This window comes from Colossoma macropomum, unplaced genomic scaffold, assembly GCF_904425465.1.
Source record: "Colossoma macropomum unplaced genomic scaffold, Colossoma_macropomum, whole genome shotgun sequence".
Taxonomy (NCBI): Eukaryota; Metazoa; Chordata; class Actinopteri; order Characiformes; family Serrasalmidae; genus Colossoma; species Colossoma macropomum.
Genome location: NW_023494808.1, coordinates 1,064,957 through 1,086,777, shown reverse-complemented (window position 1 = coordinate 1,086,777; position 21,821 = coordinate 1,064,957). Strand labels below are relative to the sequence as shown.

Genomic DNA, 21,821 nt, shown 5'->3' with positions numbered 1-21,821 from the left:
GTAAGAGGGAGCTCCTGTATTTCCTGTTCCAGCTGAGACGTTCTCCGTGTGTCTTTGGAGGAGATCAGATTTACAGTGTTTCTGCATCAGCTGTACAGTTTAACTACAGAGACTGAAGAGCTTCTAAACAGAGGTGGAGAAAAACGTTGCTGCTGAATCACTGGCTACATTAGTATGCTTTACATTTTATATGCAATAATAACTTACATAATGTAGATTAAGTCTCATAAACTTAAACCAAAAAAGACATTTTATTGTAGTAATATTTAAAGTATTCTGGGATCAAAAAGAATTTATTCCAGAAATCATGTAAATCATTTACTGTAGTTCTGTTTACAGTAATTGGCAGATTATTATCTAATTTTATTAGAACTTCGTTCTGTATGGTAGTTTTATTAGAAATTTATTCTGGATGTTAATTTTATTAGAACCTCGTTCTGGATGTTAATTTTATTAGAACTTCATTCTGGATGTTAATTTTATTAGAACTTTATTCTGGATATTAATTTTATTAGAACCTCGTTCTGGATGTTAATTTTATTAGAACTTCATTCTGGACGTTAATTCTATTAGAACTTCGTTCTGGACGTTAATTTTATTAGAACTTTATTCTGGATATTAATTTTATTAGAACTTCATTCTGGACGTTAATTTTATTAGAACTTCATTCTGGATGTTAATTTTATCAGAACTTCATTCTGGATGTTAATTTTATTAGAACTTCATTCTGGACGTTAATTTTATTAGAACTTCATTCTGTATGTTAACTTTATTAGAACTTCATTCTGGATATTAATTTTATTAGAACTTCATTCTGGACGTTAATTTTATTAGAACTTCATTCTGGATATTAATTTTATTAGAACTTCATTCTGGACGTTAATTTTATTAGAACTTCGTTCTGGATATTTATTTTATTAGAACTTTATTCTGGATGTTAAGTTTATTAGAACTTCGTTCTGGATATTTATTTTATTAGAACTTCATTCTGGATGTTAATTTTACTAGAACCTCGTTCTGGATGTTAATTTTATTAGAACTTCATTCTGGATGTTAATTTTACTAGAACCTCGTTCTGGATGTTAATTTTGTTAGAACTTTATTCTGGATATTAATTTTATTAGAACCTCGTTCTGGATGTTAATTTTATTAGAACTTTATTCTGGATATTAATTTTATTAGAACCTCGTTCTGGATGTTAATTTTATTAGAACTTCATTCTGGACGTTAATTTTACTAGAACTTCATTCTGGATGTTAATTTTATTAGAACTTCGTTCTGGACATTAATTTTATTAGAACTTTATTCTGGATATTAATTTTATTAGAACCTCGTTCTGGATGTTAATTTTATTAGAACTTCGTTCCGGACGTTAATTTTATTAGAACTTTATTCTGGATGTTAATTTTATTAGAACTTCATTCTGGACGTTAATTTTATTAGAACTTCATTCTGGACGTTAATTTTATTAGAACTTCATTCTGGATTTTTTTTTTTGTAAACTTGATACTAAATTTTTCTCTGAAACTTTTATTTTAGACCAACAGGATCCAAAAGAAGAACAGAGTCTAACAGACTTCAATCCTTATATAGGTTATTCACCAGTTTCTTATTGCAATTTTCCATTCCACCTAAATGGACTGGAAAACTCCAATGAGAATCCAGACTCAGCGTTTCATTATCTATACTGATAAATGCTTGATGAACTAAAAGGAAAAGACTATTATGGGTTTAGGCTCCGCCCCCTTCTGCTCACTAGTCCAGTAACATAAAGAACGTGAGTGTGCATAAGAGAGTGAGAGAGTGAGAGAGCGAGAGTGAAAGAGTGATCGCGTGAGAGAGAGTGAGTTTAAAGTTGAAGGTGACGTAGACCCTTTAGCTGTACGTGTGTTTAATCATTAACCCTTCAGTGGAGGTTTAAAGCGCTCTGCTCTTCAGGGAGCAGCCACTGAGGGCTCGACTCCTCCAGGAGCTTCAGCCAGAGACTCAAACCAGCCAGAGAAACTGCACCACTGTGGACAGTCCAGCAATCATGGGCTACTTCTGGTTCTTCTCTGCTGAAACGTGGGCGCTCCTGCTGCTGTTTATAAGCCTGTTGGTTCTGTAAGTACATTAAATATTATTTTTATATTCATAAAGCAGAACATGGTCAGCACTGGTTCAGTATATTTTGCATTTTTGTTTATTTTTCTCAAAATTAGTAGCAAAATAATGGGAAACTCACTCATCATCAACTTATATATCACAGATTTTAATATAAAAAGATGTGCAGTAATGCTATAAGATTCCTATAATATTACCATAAGTATATCCAAAATTATATTGCTCTTCTTTTTCTTATTTTTCTGCCTGATTTTTGTACAGTTTTCAAGATCTCGATACTGTTTCAGCTCCAGAATATATGGTCTGATAGCAACCACATAGCAATACCTTAACAACCACCTGGGATACCATAGCAACCACATAGCAACACCCTAGCAACCACCTAGGATACAATAGCAACCTCATAGCAACACCCTAGCAACCACCTGGAATACCATAGCAACCACATGACAACACCTTAGCAACCACCTGAAATACCATAGCAACCACATAGCAACACCTTAGCAACCACCTGGGATACCATAGCAACCACATAGCAACACCCTAGCAACCACCTAGGATACAATAGCAACCTTATAGCAACACCCTAGCAACCACCTGGAATACCATAGCAACCACATGACAACACCTTAGCAACCACCTGAAATACCATAGCAACCACATAGCAACACCTTAGCAACCACCTGAGATACCATAGCAATTACCCAGCAGCACCCTAGCAACCACCTGGGATACCACAGCACCCATCCAGCAGCACCTTAGCCACCACCTGGGATACCATAGCATACCGTGTTATTAAATCATTTTCAGATATGGATATTGGCCCCATGGTTTCTTTAAGAGGATCGGAGTTCCTGGGCCTAAACCTTTACCCTTCATTGGGACCATGTTAGAATATAAGAAGGTGAGCTAGAAAACATCACAAGCTTATTATTAATATTTTCTGGTGCGTTTACAGCTGACTTATTATATTTAATATAATTATTCACACATTTTGTTATGTTTGTATGATGTTTTATATTGTATGTTATATTTTATATAAAAGCATTGTTTTATATCATCGTATTTTCAGGGATTCCATGGTTGTGATTTGGAGTGCTTCAAGAAGTACGGAAGAATTTGGGGGTGAGTTTCCTGAATACCTTAAACCAAATATTATCAGGTGAGCACCAGAAACTATGTGGTGAGCACCTGATACTATCATGTGCTCAACACAGTATCTGATTCTCACCTGATAACATCTGGTAGGCGCCTAAAAGTATCTGGTATCCACATAATAAAGATAATAGATACTATGTGGTAAGCACTCAATACTACCAGGTGTGCACTCGATAGCAGCATGTATACACTAGAGACTATGTGGTGAGCACGTGTATCTGGTGCGCATCTGATAGTATCGGGTGCTCACTACATAGTTTCAGGTGTGCACCTGATTGTTATATACAGCGTCTCTGTAAATGGAAGTTAATTAAAGTAGATTTTTTAAAAGTAATTTTAAAGCATTTCTGGTCATCATGAAATTTGAAAAGGAATGAAATTTTGAAATTATGCAGAAAAAGTCAAATCAAAATATGATATGTAATTTATACACACATCACTGTTGGAGTGTTTTTTTTTATTTTTTACAGAATTTGAAAATGCCTGCTGCTCTTTACAATGTGTTGAATTTCATGATAAATGGACCAATAGAAGTGCTTTAAAATTACTTGGGAAAAACCAAAACCAAGTTTTTTTTCTTTCTCCTGTAAAGGTAGCATTTTGCAGATACGAAGCTCTGTGTTCACAGTGATATGTTATATATATTTATATCTGCATTCTGTAATTTACTGTATCTTTTATGTATTTTTACACACACTACATTACCTATAGGAGCTGTTCTGTACTGTACGTATATATCAGTGAAGCTTTCTGAGAGTCTTGTTGACTTTGGCATGTTCATTCATGTCCAGGTTCCTGATAGTTAATGTAGTGCTGGCACGCATAGCCTGATAACGTGTTTATAACAGCACAGTCCTGTATCACACTGTGACTCGGCTACTTTCACTCTGAGAATGACTGAATATCCCCAGGCAGAACACAGCAATTTACACCAGGTTATGCAACAACAGCCTGATGATCTTTGGCTTCAGCGAGATACAGAATCGCTGATAAACCATAATCTTATTATTGAATCACTGTAGCTGTTCCTGAATAGACGCATCATAAAATCTATATTGATATGAAATATCTACATAAAGACGTGTCCTGTTCTGAGCTCAGGAAAGAGGCAGAGAAGAAACGAATCCTGTGTTTTCAGAGAAACATGGCTGTTTTTGGAATTTTGTGAAAAAAAGTAAACAATCAATCAACTGTCGGATCCAGGCTCCGCCCCCAAACATGTTCTTTTGTAGGTACTGTTTGGAGCTGAACATTAGTACAAATGAATTTTCTTTGTCCAAAATTCATAAATTATTCACACTGGACCACAAAAATGTTTGTTTAGAATACAACACATTACTCTAGTATTTAACTTACCATATATATTGTATTTATAGGGCTATGTTTATATATGCATGTATATATCATTCATAGATATATCTATAATTGTGTATATATTGTTCATATAGTTATATATTTCATAGATACGTCTTATTTATGCCTGTTATTTATGCCTATTTGTCTATCTATCTATCTATTAGAGTCTTTACATAATGTTGAGTTTCGGGTTTAAAATTTGCACTACCGAGACTGGTGTTGTAGCTAATCGAAACTAGATAGATAGATAGATAGATAGATAGATAGATAGATAGATAGATAGAACTTTATTGATCCTGAAGGGAAATTGCAGTGTTACAGTAGTGAGACATATAATTGCACATAAACTTACATAAATTAGGCAGAAATAGAAAAACAGACATAAATTAAATTAAACTATGAAAGAGTAGGAACACGTATATCTATAAGTATATCTATTTCATATTTAGTAAGTATATCTGTTGCATATTTATATAGCATGTAAGACAGATTTGTTGTATTTACATGACAGCAGGTGTTGCACTGAGTGATATGAGGTAGTTGCAACAGTTAGAACTAGGCTGACTGGAAACACCATGCTAACATTAGCTTAATTACACAAAGAAACAAAATCTATCCAATCGTAGTTTGTAATTAATAACAAAGAACTTTGTTACAAAATATTAATTTCGGATAGATCAGTTTACATTCACTTCCCTGCAGAAAAACCCATAGACACCATTAAGTGTTTCTGTTGGTTCCTGATGGTTTTGTAATGTGTTTTGGCTTTTTTAATGGGTTGATATCACGGTGTAAAGGATCCTAATGGTTTAACATGTGACCAAAGGCTGATTCTAAACGCATTTGATGGATTCCTAATGGGATCTAAAGGTGTTCTACAGGAAACTAGTGGTAATTTAACCATTGCGCCAATTCCCATTAGGTTTTAATCCTATTTTTAGTCCTTTTTCAGCAGGACTGGAGCTTTTAAACAAAACCTAACATCACGCAGCCAGTCTAAGCAAACATCACAGCCGTCTGATTTAAACAAAAAAACTGCAGGTGGCAAATTTGTTATTGTTTCCAAACGGCCTAGTTTCGCTAGATTACCTACAAAACTACAGTCCAGCTCAGTAGCACAGCATTTTAAACTGGACTCTCAACATGCAGCAAATCTAACCAGCTGCTTTAGAGGTCTGATGTAAACAGTTCAGGCATTAGACACAGAAACAAAGACCGAGTGGAGTTTTTGTCCAATCTCACCACAGTAGCTATGAAAGAGCCCGTTTGTGGGCGGGGCCTGAGCTCGGCGAGGGCTGTGATTCTAAATCTGATTTCTTTTCCAGTATATATGATGCTCGACAGCCGGTCCTGTGTATCATGGACAAAGACATCCTGAAGACCATTCTGGTCAAGGAGTGCTACTCCCTCTTCACCAACAGACGAGTACGCTTCACCACCTCATTCAGGAGAACCGTGAACCTGGAGAACATGTCTAATATTTCTCATTAGGAGACTGTTGTTATTGTTTCTAGACATTCTATTTTAGATAGTCTATTTTATCTAGAGAAATGATCTTACTTCATTGGCAGGTGATCTACTTTCTCTATGAGAAATATTATACAGACACTCTTTAAAAAGAGGGTTCCTTAGTAAAGGGAATGGTTCCACCAAGGACCAGGAGTTCTACTTAGAACAATTTCATGCCTAAATGGTTCTTAGTATGGTAAAACGGTTCTTCTCTCTGGTGAAAGATGTTTTGTATATAGATCTGTATAGAACCCTTTATGAAAATGGTTTTATACAGCACCAAACAGGGTTCTTCTATTGTTAGCGTGTCAATTAAGCATAATGTCACAATAGTGGAACCTTTTTTGGTGCTATATAGATCCATATACAACATATTCTCCATCAATCTGAAGAACCGTTTCACTATGCAGAGAACCATTTAAGAATTAAATGGTTCCATATAAATAATAGAACTTATGGTTTTAAATAGAATCATTCCCTTTACTGATGAACCATTCAAGAACCATCTTTTTAAGAGTGTAGAAGCAGATTTACTAACGTTTGGCAGGTTTTGCATGTTTGGAAACTCTATTTTGGTGTTAAAACATGGCTATCGCAATTAACTGCCGGCCACCAGGGGGAGTCAACGACCCAATCCAGCCAAATGAGCCACACCTGCTCAGGGGGCTTTATAAGGGCTGGGAACAAGACACACTTTGCTGAGTCTTTGTTTCAGAGTTCTGGCAAACAGACCGGCCGGTAGTCTCGGGTAGAAGCTCTAGAGAATTTCTCTTGAGCTTCTTTCTCTCTGTCACTTCTCGAGCCTGTCCTCTTTCTCAAGTTGTGTCTTGCTTCCTTTAGAAAGAAACGTAAAGCAGGAGAAGGAACAAGTTTGTCCCTTTCTCCTCTTCGCTCTCCTTCGGGCATCCTCTTCTGTTGGGAAAGTAGTTTATTTCAGTTAGCCTTTCCTCGGTGTTTGAGAGAGCCAGTCTTTCCCCTGGCGTCCTTTGTTCTGTTCCCACCTAAGCCTTAGTAGGTGGGTTTTCATACTGCCTTTTGTTTTCCACCCGTTTTGGGGCGTTCCCTTTTAAGGCGAACCCTTCCTGCACCACGTGACGTGGCCTCTATAGTGCAGTGGGTTCGAGCCCCGGTATCCACTGTTTAATATATAATTTCAATCATACCTTCCAATCACACAGAAGCTTTTGGGTCCCACCTTCCAAAACCCTGTGGTGGGTCACCCAGTTGGCCTCTGAAACACCACCCAGATGGCCTTGGTTCCAATCCCACCTCTGGCAAGCCACCTCATTACAGTAATAACTCTAATTATTTCACAATCATGAGAAAACAAGTCATTGTTTTGAGATGACAAGTCAAACTTTCAAATAATTAGTCAAAATATGGACATACTGAGATACGTTTCTCTTCACTACCTGATGGAAACAAGCGTCTATACAAAAAGCTCATGATGTGATTATACAGCTCTGGTCATATGTTCAGTGGAAAGTTGTGTTTGTGTTCATTTTCATGAAAGTTCTATAATAGATTAGCCGTTTAGTTGGGCGGCGCCACCACCAGCGTAATGTCAGTAGACTGTCAGTAATCAGCGCCTCTCTTAGTAAATCTGCCTCATATTGACTGGGTTTAAGATCAAGGCGTCATTTTTTGCACTGTAATAAAGTAAAATTAGTTGTTTTGATTCAGATGGTAATTAAACTGTAAATGTTGTATTAACAGCTGTAAATGATTTAGCTGAATCTGTAGATCGAACTGAAAGCTTTCTTCATACCTTCTCAGGCTGTAAGCAGGTCGTCTAACGGTGCCCCTCTTTAATTCAGAATTTCCGTCTGAACGGCCCTCTGTACGACGCCGTGTCCATCGTGGAGGACGACGACTGGAGGAGAATCCGCAGCGTTCTGTCTCCGTCCTTCACCAGCGGACGACTGAAGGAGGTGCGTGAGCTCTAAGGACGGGACGATATGATGAAAACATGATATCACAATAACATTGACAACATTTTCATGTCACAGCACGTATCACAATATTTAGTTTTCCTGAAGTTTGGTAGATTGGATCAGACACAATGCTGTCAAAAGGCTATCAAAGACCGAGTGTACAATGAATTCTCTTAATTCTAACTGCTACGCTCATTTGCACTACTGTTCAAACGTTCAAAAGTTATTAATAACTGTTATTCAATAATAACTTGTACAGTGTGCATTGAAACTAGACACCAAAACACAAAATGATGGTTTCATCTCAGTTCAACCCCTAAAATCTCAGGCTTATTACATACTAAGGCTTAGTATTCAGTAACTACAGGGACTTCAAAGCAAACTGGCTAAGCTGTTCTTAGATTACAGAAGTGTGTGATAAAACTTTGGACCCACCGACAGACGCTGACCATTTAAGGAGTTAAAGCATTTTGGGAACAATGAGAAGCTATGACATGGCAAAAAAATATTTCAACATTTTTAGCATTAAACTCTATTGACCTATTTATTGCAATTTATTGTTGCAAAATTAGAATGAAAAATATATTTTCAAAAATGAGGCATGATGGAGATCTACAGTTCTGTTAATCATCAAATCAGAATTTTACTGCTTTGTACAATTTGTTCGTAACCCATGCAATATGAGCATCATATTATAATCATTTATACATGATTATACATGTATCTCTACTAAGGATCATTTTATATTAATGAGAACAGTGATCGCAAACAATTGATTGGTAGTTTAAACTATTATTTAATATGATGTCTTGCTGGGACCTCAGAGAGCCTCCGAAACCTCTTATATTTTAAAACCTCTTTAATAGTGGTATAGTGTAGTGGCTAACAGCACAGCAAAGCAGGGTTTGATTCCCCACCCAGGCTCTAAACCAATAAGTGTCCTCAGGCAAGACTGCTGGTGCTACATTCACCCACACTGACCATTCCCATCATATATTCTGAAAAACACGTTGTAATGTCATTTACAACACTAAACATTGTCGTATTGACCAACCCCACTTTCCTCATCTCAAAGCCCCATTGCTATGATACGATTTTCTTTTAAAGGGGACCTATTATGCTTGTCCAGTTTTTCTCTTTGCTTTAGTGTGTTGCAGCATTTTGTGGATGTAAATGTTCTGCAAAGTCCCAAAGCTCAGCGTTCCCTCCAGAGGGAGAAACTCTCTCCCACTGAACCCACTTTTCTCAGCTGCCTGAAACACCTTGTTGGAATTCCAGCCCTTTTCCTTTGTTACTGGATGACTCAATCTCATAACACAGTTCTTACTGCCCGCCTACTGGCGAGCTCGGCCCCCTCACACAGCGGCTACTGGAGGAAGAAGAGTGTGTTCAGTGCTGTAGCGTGTGGAGAGACACTGACCGGACTTTCAGGATCCACTCTGGATCAAACTGATCCGGCAGAACCGACACCACTGGAGAGACAGCCACAGCGGAGTTACAGCTGCTCAGGAGAGAAGGGTCTGTCTGCAGACTCAAATCTAGACTGTAAATCTATTGTAGTAGACCAAGAATAAAATTATGAACATTGAAAATGAACATAAAGGGTTTCCTTTAAGATACTAAATGATTAGAAAATCTTATGTTTCATCACTGATGCCAGAGCAGAAATGGTAGCACATCTTTAGTTCTGGTCATTTCATCACTTTCATTCAACATCAGTATTTTTGGGGTCTCACTTATTTTCCATAATGATAAACTTCCATTGAGATTAACAACAGTTAGTTCAAGGGGGTTCATTACTGTGTGTTTCCTCAGATGTTCGGCATCATGAAGATGCACTCTCGCACTTTAGTGGAAAATCTAGACAAGACATCGAAGCGAGGAGAAGCAGCAGATGTTAAAGAGTAAGTGGACATGGATGAGCAATAGATGTGCAAGTCTGTCCTATATGTGCTAGCATTCCTAAAATACCAATAAAAATACCAATAACAAATCATGATATATTTACTACCAGGGTATCTTATGTATATTTCAATTTAGTTGAAAATTAATTTCTCACATTTTCTGATTTGACAATATTAACTATATTTTCAGGTTCTTTGGACCGTACAGTATGGATGTGGTGACTAGTACAGCATTTAGTGTTGATATTGATTCTCTAAACAACCCCAACGACCCTTTTGTAACCAACATCAAGAAGATGCTCAAATTTAACGTATTCAACCCTCTTTTCCTCATTGTTGGTAATGCATTATTTGTATATCCTAAAGTTGTACAAACCCCAAAACAGGACAAGATATATAATGTTTTATCTTATCAACTGCAACATTTTTTTAAATATACACTAATTTGGAAATTGATGCCTGCAACATGTTCCAAAAAAGCTCAGAGAGGGGCAATTCAAGACTAATAATATTGAATTTAAAAGGAGCTTCCAGAAAAGGCTGAGTTTTTTATGAGGGAGGATGGCTCGAGGCTTGGCACGTTGCAAAAAAATGCATCAGCAAATAGTCCAGCTGTGTAAGAACAACATTCCTCAGCCAGAGTTTGCAAGATTTTTTTGCATTTTTTTCCGCTACAATGCATAAAAACATTAAAAGATCAAGGGAATCTGGAGAAATCTCTGTACATAAGAGAAAAGGCCAAAAACCGAATCGAATACCTGTGATTTTCGACCCCTCAGATGGCACTGCTTTAAAAACTGGCATGTTTCTGTGATTGATATCACATATGGGCTTCGGGAATACTTTGACAAACTGTCCTCAAACACTGTTCTTCATCGCATCCACAAATGTAAGTTAAGACTGTACTGTAAACAGTGGAGGTCATATAACAACAACATCCAGAAACGCTGCTGACTTCTCTGGGCTCAAGCTCATCTGAAATGGAAATGGAAATGTGTATTGTGGTCTGATGAGTCCAACTTTCAGATTGTTTATAGAAATAATGGACATCATGTTTCATCCAGCATAAATATCTAAATCCAGTGTCTGTCATGCTGTGGGAGGGTAACCTGCACATCTGTGAAAGCACCGTTTACACTGAACACATTTTGGAGCAACATATGCTGCCTTTCAGATGCTGTCTTTTTCAGGGCTGACCATGTTCACTTCAACATGACGACACCAAGAAACATTTTGTACATCACACCAGCATGGCTGTGTAATCAGAGAGTGCAGGGGCAAGAATGACCTGCCTGTCTCTAATTGAAAATATATGGCGCATTATGAAAATGCCCCATACAGTTGCACAGCTGAAGGATGGCAAAACTCTCGGATCAATTTGTTTCTTCAGTCCCTAAGTGATTGTTAAGTGTCGTTAAAAGGAAAGTAATGCAACTCAGTGGTAAACATGCTCCTGTCCCAGCTTTTTGTAATGTATTGCAGGCATTAAATTTGGAGCACATATTTACCAAGAAATGTGCTGCATAGAGTGCTTGGCTTTCCATAAATTTATGATTTTAAATACCACCAATCTCTGTATATTTGATCTTACTTACTTACCTTAATATCTACATTTAATGTTTATTATTCATGGAATTACTCAGCACACTGCACCATGCCAACTTCCTGAAAACATTATTAAAACATCAGGTTTCCTGCTAGAGATAAGTTAGCAAGTTCTTCCAATAGATTTCCATTCATCAACTTAATACAACTGTGAGGAAAAAGCTCTTAGGATAAGAAGTAAAATGACAGTTGTTTTGGTTTCCTTTTTTTTAGTACTGTTCCCCTTCGTCACACCTCTGCTGGAGAAAATGGACTTTTCCTTTCTCCCAACGGCAGTGACTGATTTCTTTTATGCTTCTCTGCAGAAGATCAAGTCAGAACGTGTAGCCAAGGACCACAAGGTACATCCTTCAGAATGTAGAAAAGAAATATCTGAGAAACTAAAAACATCTTTTTTACTTTGCATTCTCACTTCAAGTTGCCTCAGTCCTCTTCATTTTATTTGGATTTTTAGCAATGTTTCTTTGTTCCTTACTTCCTGCAGAAGCGAGTGGACTTCTTGCAGCTGATGATAGATTCTCAGAAATCAGGAAAATCAGAAAAAGAAGATGGCAAAGAATCTTTGCATGGTATTACTTTTAGTCCATTAAAAGAGCCGTGATTAGCTTCGATCTTCATTGTAGAAATTATACAGACAATGGCAAACTGATATTCTATCCTGCTGCTGCCAGGGGCAACAGTCTGCAGACTGCAGTGGTAACCGTAACGCTCCCTTAAGAGTTCAACTCGTACCTCGTCAAGAGGTAACATGTACAAAGAAAAGAACAAGGGCCCTAAAACTGAACACTGTGGGTTAAATCTTTTTGATGAATGATTTCCTAGTGAAACCAAGAATTGTCTATGCATTAAATATGATTTAACCATTCCAAAGCTACCTCAGAGGCCTACCCAATATTCAAGGTGGTTGAATAGAAACTGATCAGTGATCAGTAGTATCAAAAGCTGCAAGATGCAATAAGACCAAAATAGAAGGATTTTTGTGTCAGTGCTGAGCCCGAGGTCATTCACAACAGAAACTAATGCTGACTCTGTATTATGATTAGAAAGATGTTTGATATTAGATATGCATTTAATTGTCTGAAAGTAACTTTTTCTAAGACTTTACCTAAAAAAGGAAGATTGGAAGTTGGTATAAAATTATTTAGTATAGAAGGATCCAAGCTACTATTTGTCAGTAGGAGCTTCACTAAGGCAGTTTAAAAGCATCTGGAAAATCACCCACTGACAGTTTACATCACTTTGAACATAATCAAAAACCATCTTAAGGAATGAAGTAGGAACAGGGTCAGGATCACATGTAGACGAACTTGTTTACAACAGTTGTAAGCTCCTGATCATTGATATCAGAAAGAAATCATCACTGATGTAGGTGGCTTATCAGGAAGGTTATTGGAACTTGTTTCAGTTGGCTGAGCTCAACCCTGTCGTATCAGGTCTACTTTATGAACTCCAGGCAAACCCAGTATTATACAACAAAAATAAACTCAAACATTATTCCTATTCACTGATAATACTGTCAGTTTGCACCTACAGAAGAAGTTTCAAACTTTGATAAGTCATAACTTTTTGCTAGATGCATAGAGATTTCAGAGATTATTCTTCACATGAGTGTCTTGCTACCAAATTACAGAAGACACAGAGAAACATGTTTGCTAACTATCGCTTACTGCAAATCTGGAAAAACGTAATCATCCATTTAGACCCGTAAACCACGGTCACCATGCTGCCGTCGGCGTATACAGATATGAGGTGCAAACATTTGAATGCATCATTAGACTCGTTTGGGATTGTCCTTTTATGTCCTTTTTTATGTTTGTCCTTTTATGTCCTTGTTTATGTATGTTTTATCTTTCTAGGTCTGAGTGATCATGAGATCCTGTCCCAATCAATGATCTTCATCTTCGCTGGTTATGAGACGAGTAGCAGCACGCTGTCCTTCTTCTTTCATAACATAGCAACCAACCCAGACATGATGAAGAAGCTTCAAGAAGAGATCGACCAGACCTTCCCCAATAAGGTAACTGACTCTCTTTTTCAGTGCACTTGCACAAAAGCATAAATGCTGCAAACAAATGGCGAAAACATGGATGTCAAAATTATTATTGCAGACTGCATTTCTGTTTAGACTGTGGATTTGGTGTCTTGTCTAATTCTCTGACCTTAGAGAGGTGAACTTGAGTTAAAATGATTGTGTGTGAACAGCAAACACAAAGTTACAGGTATTTCGGACAAAAATTCCAGTGCATTACCTGTACAATAGAAAGTGAAAAGACCCTAGAGTATACCCCTGAGGAACTCCAAACCAAACTGAACAATTGTAGTGTACTGAAAAGCAGGAATTATATCTAAATAAATGTTTTCTTTAAATAGCTACAACAATAAACAACAATAAACTATGTAAAAGACAACATTATTAGTCAACTGCAAACATGATTTGTGTCTTGTTTTCTAGGCTCCAGTTCAGTACGATGCAATGATGAATATGGAATATCTGGACGCTGCTCTGAATGAATCGCTCAGGTTATACCCTGTTCTTACTCGGCTTGAAAGAGTCTGCAAGAAAACGGTGGAGATTAAAGGCCTGACCATTCCCAAGGACTCCGTTATTGTCGTTCCTGTCTATCCTCTCCATAGAGACCCAGAATACTGGCCTGACCCTGAAACCTTCAACCCTGAGAGGTAGAAAGCTAATCAAAAAAAGACAGAGTGTTACGCATTGCATTGTTTAGAATTATATTTACAGGAAAATTATTACACAAGTTTGGCTTGTCATATTAATACTTTCTGTTATTTTATGGCCAACAATAACTTTACAATATTATAAAGCTGTTTCTTTAGATGATTTATTCAATATTTTAAGTTTTTCATCAGATTTGATTACCGCTTTGGGTCATTACATTACATTATAAAACATTCTCGAGACGTTTTTCAATCTTTTTGTCTGGGCAGATTTGAATTTTTCTGGGGATTTACTTTACAATATCTAACGAGGTAGCCCTTTCAAAGCTCTCTAATACTCTTCTATCTTGTTTTCCCCTCCTGTGTAGGTTCACTAAGGAGAATAAGGAGAGTATAGACCCCTATGCCTTCATGCCTTTCGGTGCAGGACCCAGGAACTGTATCGGAATGAGGTTTGCTCTGGTGTCCATGAAGCTGGCCATCGTAGAGATACTGCAGAGATTCGATGTCAACGTTTGTGATGAGACAAAGGTCAGCCTACTCTAACGCTAATAATGAAATGACTTTTTAATGATAACTTCTCTTTAACAGTATTAAAGAATCTAATCTGGGTTAAAGCCTTACTTCCTGTACCTCCACTATGATCAGGTCCTCTGCAGCATTGCAGAGGAGAATTGCAGGCATCAACGGGAATTACTACAATGTTTACCCTTTTCTCCCAATTTTTACTGCACTGCTAGTGTTCATGTAGTTTTACGTAAATATCTACCTATTTACACGACAGCTTTTTTTGCTGGTAAAAGTACTAGCAAGAATTTTCTAGACCAGTGGTAACCAACCCTGGTCCTGGAGATCTACCTTCCTGCACACCTGCTCCAGCTCATTAACCTCTTCAGAAGTTTTTAATTTGTTGGATCAGATGCTGTAGTGTTTGGCCAGGTAGGGTGCAGCATAGTCAATGCTGGCTGGAGCCAAACTCTGCAGGAAAGTTGATCTCCAGGGCTAGGCTGGGTGACCACTGTTCTAGACTTTGGATCTCATTGTTGCCTCTTTCTTTCTAATTAGGTTCCTCTAGAGCTGGGCTTCACTGGACAGCTGTCTCCAAAAGACCCCATCAAACTCAAATTCACCCCCCGAAAACTGTCCCACCCTGAAGACTTTCACAACAACTATGCTAGCTCATAGGCTCTTTGCACATGTGGATGCCTTTACTTCTCTAAGGCATTACGTCATTTTTTTGGTGTTCTTCAAGTGTAGCAGTTTGTATTTGAAGGAAAGTCGATATTAAACCCAAATTCATGTTAACATCTTGGTAATGTCATCTTTTTCTATTTATATTTACTTTTGTGGGTGTTAATTGACCTGCTTATACTCTACTGTTCTCCATATCTGGATGTCTACTACTGTGATTGCAGAAAAATTAACCTAAGATTTTATTTTATGTATAGATAAATACAAAGACATTGCTGCAGTAGGAGAGATTCAGTAGTACCTGCACTATTGAGATATGTGGCCATGGGGCAACTACCATTTACACCCATTACACACAAACATGCAGACTTTGATATATCAACATTGTAAAGCTGCAGTTTTGACTGCCTTATCCACTGCAGCAACATCCTAGATCTCTTAGACGCCACAGAAAAAGTTTCAAACTTTGATAAGTCATAACCTCTGGATTATTGATGCTAGATGCATAAAGCTTTCAGTGGTTATTCTTTGCTTAATGCTACCAAAACACAGAAGACACAAACACATGTTTGCCATTTTATGGCCTGCTACAAATCAGGAAACTTTTTCTCACAGGGAGCATCTTTATATATATCCACACTGAAGTAAATCAGATCTTTCAAACTGTGACATGTGCTACTCATTCCACAGTATACCTCTGTCAGTTATGTTTTGGTCTTAAAACAGCAAAGCTTTAACATTAAAAAAATTAACATAAAAAAATCTTGCTCAGGTCAACCTATGGAAAAACCTCCCAGATGACCATCACAGATTTACTTAATATTTTCATGAAATAGTGTCATTGTGCCCAGTAGGCAGTGTGCAAAATTATACGGTTTTATCTTCGTGAGTTTCAGGGGTATACAGGCTTTAAAAAATGGCCGTTGCTTTAATATGAGTGCTATGCAAAACAAGTACAAACTTTCAAAAGTCATAACTTTTGAACTGTTGATCTTTTTCAAATTTTCTCAGAAGCAAACTGTATGTTTTTGAGGTACCATAATGATGCAGCAATGTTACTCACACATCTCTCATCTTATCTAATACAGTTTTGTAACTGTGTAGTATTTAGTGTGTCTATATTACATTCTTTGTTTTGATGCTTTAATAATTATATTTTGATTCAAGATTCCAGTTTCCTATCTGGTACATTTATTAACTGAAATATGCTCTTTCTAATGACAGGCATGAGATATTGAGGCTTTGAAAATGTGGCTTTTTTGCCTTAAAATGAGTGCAAGGAAAAAAGTAACTCTGAGACTAAAATAAGTCATATCTTTTGAACTATTTATGCTGGATGCATAAACTATACAGGGAATATTCTTTGGTTTTCAATGTGTTTAACAACCAGAACAGATCATTCATTAAATTGATGTTAGCTATTTCATAGTAACATGCAATAAATTTGCAGTCAATTAAAGGTCTAATATAACTCAGTGTGGAGGCAGAAATATGTATATTGCCACACCAAATTATATCAGATCTTTAATATCTTATATTTATTTCTCACATCACAGTATTTTTATGATAAGGTATTAATCATAAAGTAATAAATGTTTCTGAATTATAAGCTGTTAAAAATAAGAACAATCACATACTTTAAATGCTTGTTACTCATGTTTGACAAAGTCTAGCATAAAATTAATACCATTGGGAAAAACAGCATTGCACAAATATGAAAGTACTATCTTGTTTGGTTCTGTTTTTCTCTTTTTGGATGCTTTTGGTGTAAAATAAAAAGGTAAAGCCTAAAAGTGAGCAGAGTGGAGGTCTATGATAAGCTGCACTTTTATACAAGCAGCATGGCCGTTTCAGCACAGCCTTCTGTGCTTCTGAACTAAATCCATTTCCCACATGAAAGATTTGAATACTGTGATTAAACGGTTGTTTGACATAGTATTTTGGAAGCTGTCATTACTCTGATTAGCCATCCTTTGCTTTACATTCAGTGATAGTTCACTGTTTATATATGCAGTTGAGAATTGTCAGTTTGTATCGCTTGGATCATTCTAATGTATTTGTTACTATAAGATGAATTAGTAAAGAGCTAAAATTTATATTTGTTATTTCAGTTTTCACAAGATAAGAGACACGCTGGAAGCTCATGTTGCTCAAGACACAGAAGCAAAGAACACTGAACTTTACTTTGGCGCTTGTCTTCATTCAAGCTTTCAAGATCTCACTGTTTAGCTATCTATCGATTCGTGCAAACCACACATGGAGCGGACAGAATAGTAAAAAAGCAGCATCACAATGGGGTCAACACAGCAGCCCTTTCAAGAATTCGTCGTTAAAATGCTTTCCAAAAGCTCCAGTACGTCATTTGGGACAGCCCTGCTACTCTCATCTAAATCCAGCTGGGCCACAGCAAATTCAAGATTTGGATGGTAACTGCCAAGATACATGCTAGAGCAGAAGCAGCACATGCTCGCTCTACTAAAACAGAAACTGAGCTTATGGTAGAAAGGGCCAAACTGAAAGTGCAGGAGGCACAAATGGAAGCCACATGAACCACTCCATAAAAAATGAAAAAGAAGTTGCAGCTGCTTTGGCAGATGCTGAAACTCTTGAATTTGCTGTGGCCCAGCTGGATTTAGGTGAGAGTAGCAGGGCTGTCCCAGGCATATCTCTTGATTCTAAAGGAAAGAAGACAAGCAACTATGTTGAATGTCACTCCACATTACATTTTCATCAGCAATCTTAGAATAAGCAAAACATCCTGCTTGATCAATCCCACAATGGATAGCTCACAGCAGCCAGTACAAATTAGAGCACCAAGTTCCATTTCCACCATTTTCATTCTTCACTCAGTGTGTCTGCAGAGAGGCTCACACTCAAAATGACCCTATCTTCATTCTTAGCTGATCTGGTAGTGTAACAGCTAAAGTAGAGCATCCCCCAAAAATTGGGCTACTCCAAGGCCCAACTTTTTTCATCCATTTTTCCTTGTTTCTACCATGTCTGCCAACAGCGAGCCAGATGTTGATAGGCATTGTCCAATCCATAAAAACCTCATCCCCTCAAGCGCTGCAGAGGCTTCAGAAGCAAGTCCATTGAGCAACGTAAAGCATTTCTCAAAGAAAGAGGTACATGATTCAGGTGCTGCTTGTAAAGTGGTCACTTGGCTAAGGATTGCAAGGTAGCCATCTTGTGCAAAAAGTGAGGGGGCACTGAACACATTGCTGCCCTTCATCCTGGTCTAGCCCCATGGATGCATAAAAGTCCTGACATTGAGCATGGCGGGGAAGAAAAAAGAGTCACCTTCCATAGATGTCAAATGCACAGAGGTCTGTGGAGACGTCAGTGTCTCTAGATCTTGTTCGAAAATCTGCTTTGGAAAGGTGCTTCCCATAGGTCAATCTGATAAGGCTATGATGAACAAAAAAGTAACAGAACTTGCTAAGCCAGAGTTCTTTGACGAGTCTGAAATACCAACTCCCAAGGTTGCAAAGTAGTATTCCCGCTCCCGAGTGGCGCAACCATCTAAGCGTTGGCCCTATCATCAGGAGGTCGCGAGTTCGATCCCTGGTGATGATACAGCCGTCCGTAGCCGGGAGTCCGAGAGAGCACAATTGGCCTCGCTCTCTCTGGGTGGGTGGGATGGCTGCCCTTCTCCCCCCATCACTCACTCAGTGCAATGCTAGTCAGCGCAGGCGTCTGTTAGCTGACGTAACAGATCTGGCGGTTGGCGCTTTCCTCCGAGCGCGTTCAGCTGTCCAATGATGTTGCGTGAATGGCAGCTCGAAAAGAAAGCAGTGGCTGGCTTCACAGGTCTCGGAGGAAGCCTGTGTTAGCTTTCACCCTCCTAGCGTTGATAGCATCGTGTGATTGGGGGAGTCCTAACTAGTGGGGTGGAATTGGCTACAACTAAATTGGGGAGAAAATCGGGGTAAAAATTTAAAAAAAAAAAAAAGTAGTATTCCCATGGCAAGTCCATCGCACATCTCATTCCCCCAATTGATCTTGATGCACAGATTCTCCTGTCTTGTGACGTTCTTCAAATTCATAAGGTGAGAGACCAGTGGAATGGCCCACACAACATCCCTTATGTTCAATAGCTTGATCTTGGCTGGGTAGTGATTGGAACGTCTGTTTGGGTGCCACTCACAAGCCAGAAGAATGGCCGTCCTTCTCTTTTTTGCTCTTGCCTAAGTTATCTCTGTTAAAAGAGAATTTCAGCACAAAGGACAACTTTGAAGTCCCATCCAGCCTCCAGACCTTTCTAAAGCCTCTCTTCTCTTCCTTGCAGACACTGAATGGTGAAATGTGTCCACTGGGAAACACAATCTTTGAGAGAACAAGTGATGACCATAAGAATGCAGCCTCTATTGAAGACAGACAATTCATTCAGTTAATGGACAAAGAGATGTTCTCTGATGATTTCAACAGCTGGGTAGCTCCTCATCCCTTTTGCACACTGAGACTGTGTCTCCCTAGTAACAGAGAGCATGCTTTAAGTCATTTTACCTCCCTCTGTCATTCACCCAAAAGGAAAACCTGAGATGAAGAACCACTTTCTGGCTTAATGCAAAAAATCTTCGATCAGGACCATGCTGAGCTGGCACAAACATTGACAGATGGAAAAGAATTTGCCTACATTTGGGGTATATCACCCACGTAAGCAAGACCAGATTAGAGTTGTATTTGACTCTAGTGCTCTGCACCTTGGCATTTCTCTATTTGATATGTTGTTGACAGGTCCAGACTTAAACAACAGCTTACTAGGAGTTGCTGTTACTGCAGTTATAGAACAGATGTTCCACAGCTTCATTGTGAGGGAAGATCACAGGAATTTCCTCAGATTTCTTTGGTTCCGAGATAATATCATCACCAATGAAGTCGTTCAGTATCGGACGAAGGTCCATGAGTTTAGTAATAGCTGTTTTCTTGCTGTTGCAATCTAGGGCCTCAAATGTACAGCACTTCAAGGCTGAGATTGGCACAGACACAAAACACTTCATACAACAAGATTTCTATGTTGGCGATGGACTCATGTCTCTGCCTTCAGCTGCAAAGGCCATAGATGTACTTGAAAGAGCTCAAGGTATGCTTGCCACTTCCAATCTGAGACTCCACAAGATTGCATCAAACTGTGGATCTTGACCTGGATGCAGACTCGCTTCCCATGCAATGAGTCCTGGACTAGGCTGGGACCCTGAAATATGACAGATTCACATTCTCTTGCATCATTAGTGAAAAACTGTTCAACTGTTGCTACTGTGAACAGCTTGTTTCATCCCTTGGGTCTTGTTGCTCCCATCACTATCCAAGGAAAACTCCTACTCAGAGAGCTCACCAATACAACAGTAGACTAGAATGCACCTCTTCCAGCTGAAAAGAGGTCAAATGGAATGCATGGAAAAATTTGTTGCAAGATCTTGCAAAGCTCGAAATCCCTCGTGCCTACACTACAACCTCCCTTTGTGATACTCATCAAAGAAAAATTCACATTTTCTCAGATGCATCCATAAATGCCATTGCGGCTGTTGCATATCTGAAAGTCTCCAATGGAGCATGTCACATTAGATTCATCATGGGGAAGGCCAGGTTAGCCCCCGTAATGATCCACACAATTCCCAGGCTTGAGTTGGGTGCTGCAGTCTTGGCCATGAAAGTTGGACAGTTGGTAGTGTGTGAGCTTGACATTGAGTTGGATGCACTGGAACTCTACACCGACAATAAAATCTTGCTAGGATATTTTTACAATGAAACCAGAAGGTTCTATGTATATGTCAGCAATAGAATTCAGTGCATCAGGAGGTTTTCTTGCCCTGAACAATGGCATTATGTTCTCACAAGCGAGAATCCAGCAGATGTCAATACCACGTCAGAGCCTGCAGCTCATCTTGCAGAGACCACTTGGCTGACTGGCCCTTGTTTCTTGTTACTCCCAGCAGTGACATGTTCTGGTGAAGAGAAATCTTATGGCCTTGTTGACCCAGAATCTGATACTGAGGTGCGATCTCACATCACTACTTGCATCAGCATACCTACAAGTCTCAGTTCTCACCGCTTTAAGCATTTCTCTACATAAAAATCTCTCATTAGAGCCGTAACTACTCTCATTCACATTGCACGCTCCTTCACATCTGCAGACGATCACCAGAAAGAATGTAGTGGCTGGCGTCACTGCCCTAAACCTTACTCAAGTGATGTCATGACTCAAGCAAAGGCTGTTGTCATTTGATGTGAGCAAAGGGAATCATAAAGGTGGAGTACAGCAGCTTGGAGAAAGGAAATTCATTCCTAAAAGTAGTTCACTCTGGAAACTTTATCCTAGATGGAGATGGGCTGCTGAGAATTGGAGGCCAGATTCAACATGCCAGACTTGATGCCGCTGAGA

At 38.5% G+C, this 21,821-nt stretch overlaps 1 protein-coding gene across 1 annotated transcript; it reads left to right on the top strand.

Moving 5' to 3' along the window:
* Positions 1–1,783: 1,783 nt before the first annotated feature.
* Positions 1,784–15,553, top strand: LOC118797888 (cytochrome P450 3A30-like). Its single transcript, XM_036557184.1, has 13 exons — positions 1,784–2,103; positions 2,914–3,007; positions 3,176–3,228; positions 5,943–6,042; positions 7,944–8,057; positions 9,876–9,964; positions 10,155–10,303; positions 11,783–11,910; positions 12,054–12,138; positions 13,426–13,586; positions 14,022–14,248; positions 14,617–14,779; positions 15,314–15,553. The coding sequence occupies exons 1-13, from the start codon at positions 2,033–2,035 to the stop codon at positions 15,431–15,433; spliced, it is 1,554 nt and encodes a 517-aa protein (XP_036413077.1). The 5' UTR covers positions 1,784–2,032; the 3' UTR covers positions 15,434–15,553.
* Positions 15,554–21,821: the final 6,268 nt, after the last annotated feature.

What these genes read in the sequence shown, in the direction of transcription:
- LOC118797888 (XM_036557184.1), top strand. Translation starts at nt 2,033, where the DNA reads ATGGGCTACTTCTGGTTCTTCTCTGCTGAAACGTGGGCGCTCCTGCTG. An exon ending in GTGTAGCCAAGGACCACAAG is followed by an intron (nt 11,911 to 12,053) that starts GTACATCCTTCA and finishes TACTTCCTGCAG; the next exon opens with AAGCGAGTGGACTTCTTGCA. An exon ending in ACCAGACCTTCCCCAATAAG is followed by an intron (nt 13,587 to 14,021) that starts GTAACTGACTCT and finishes CTTGTTTTCTAG; the next exon opens with GCTCCAGTTCAGTACGATGC.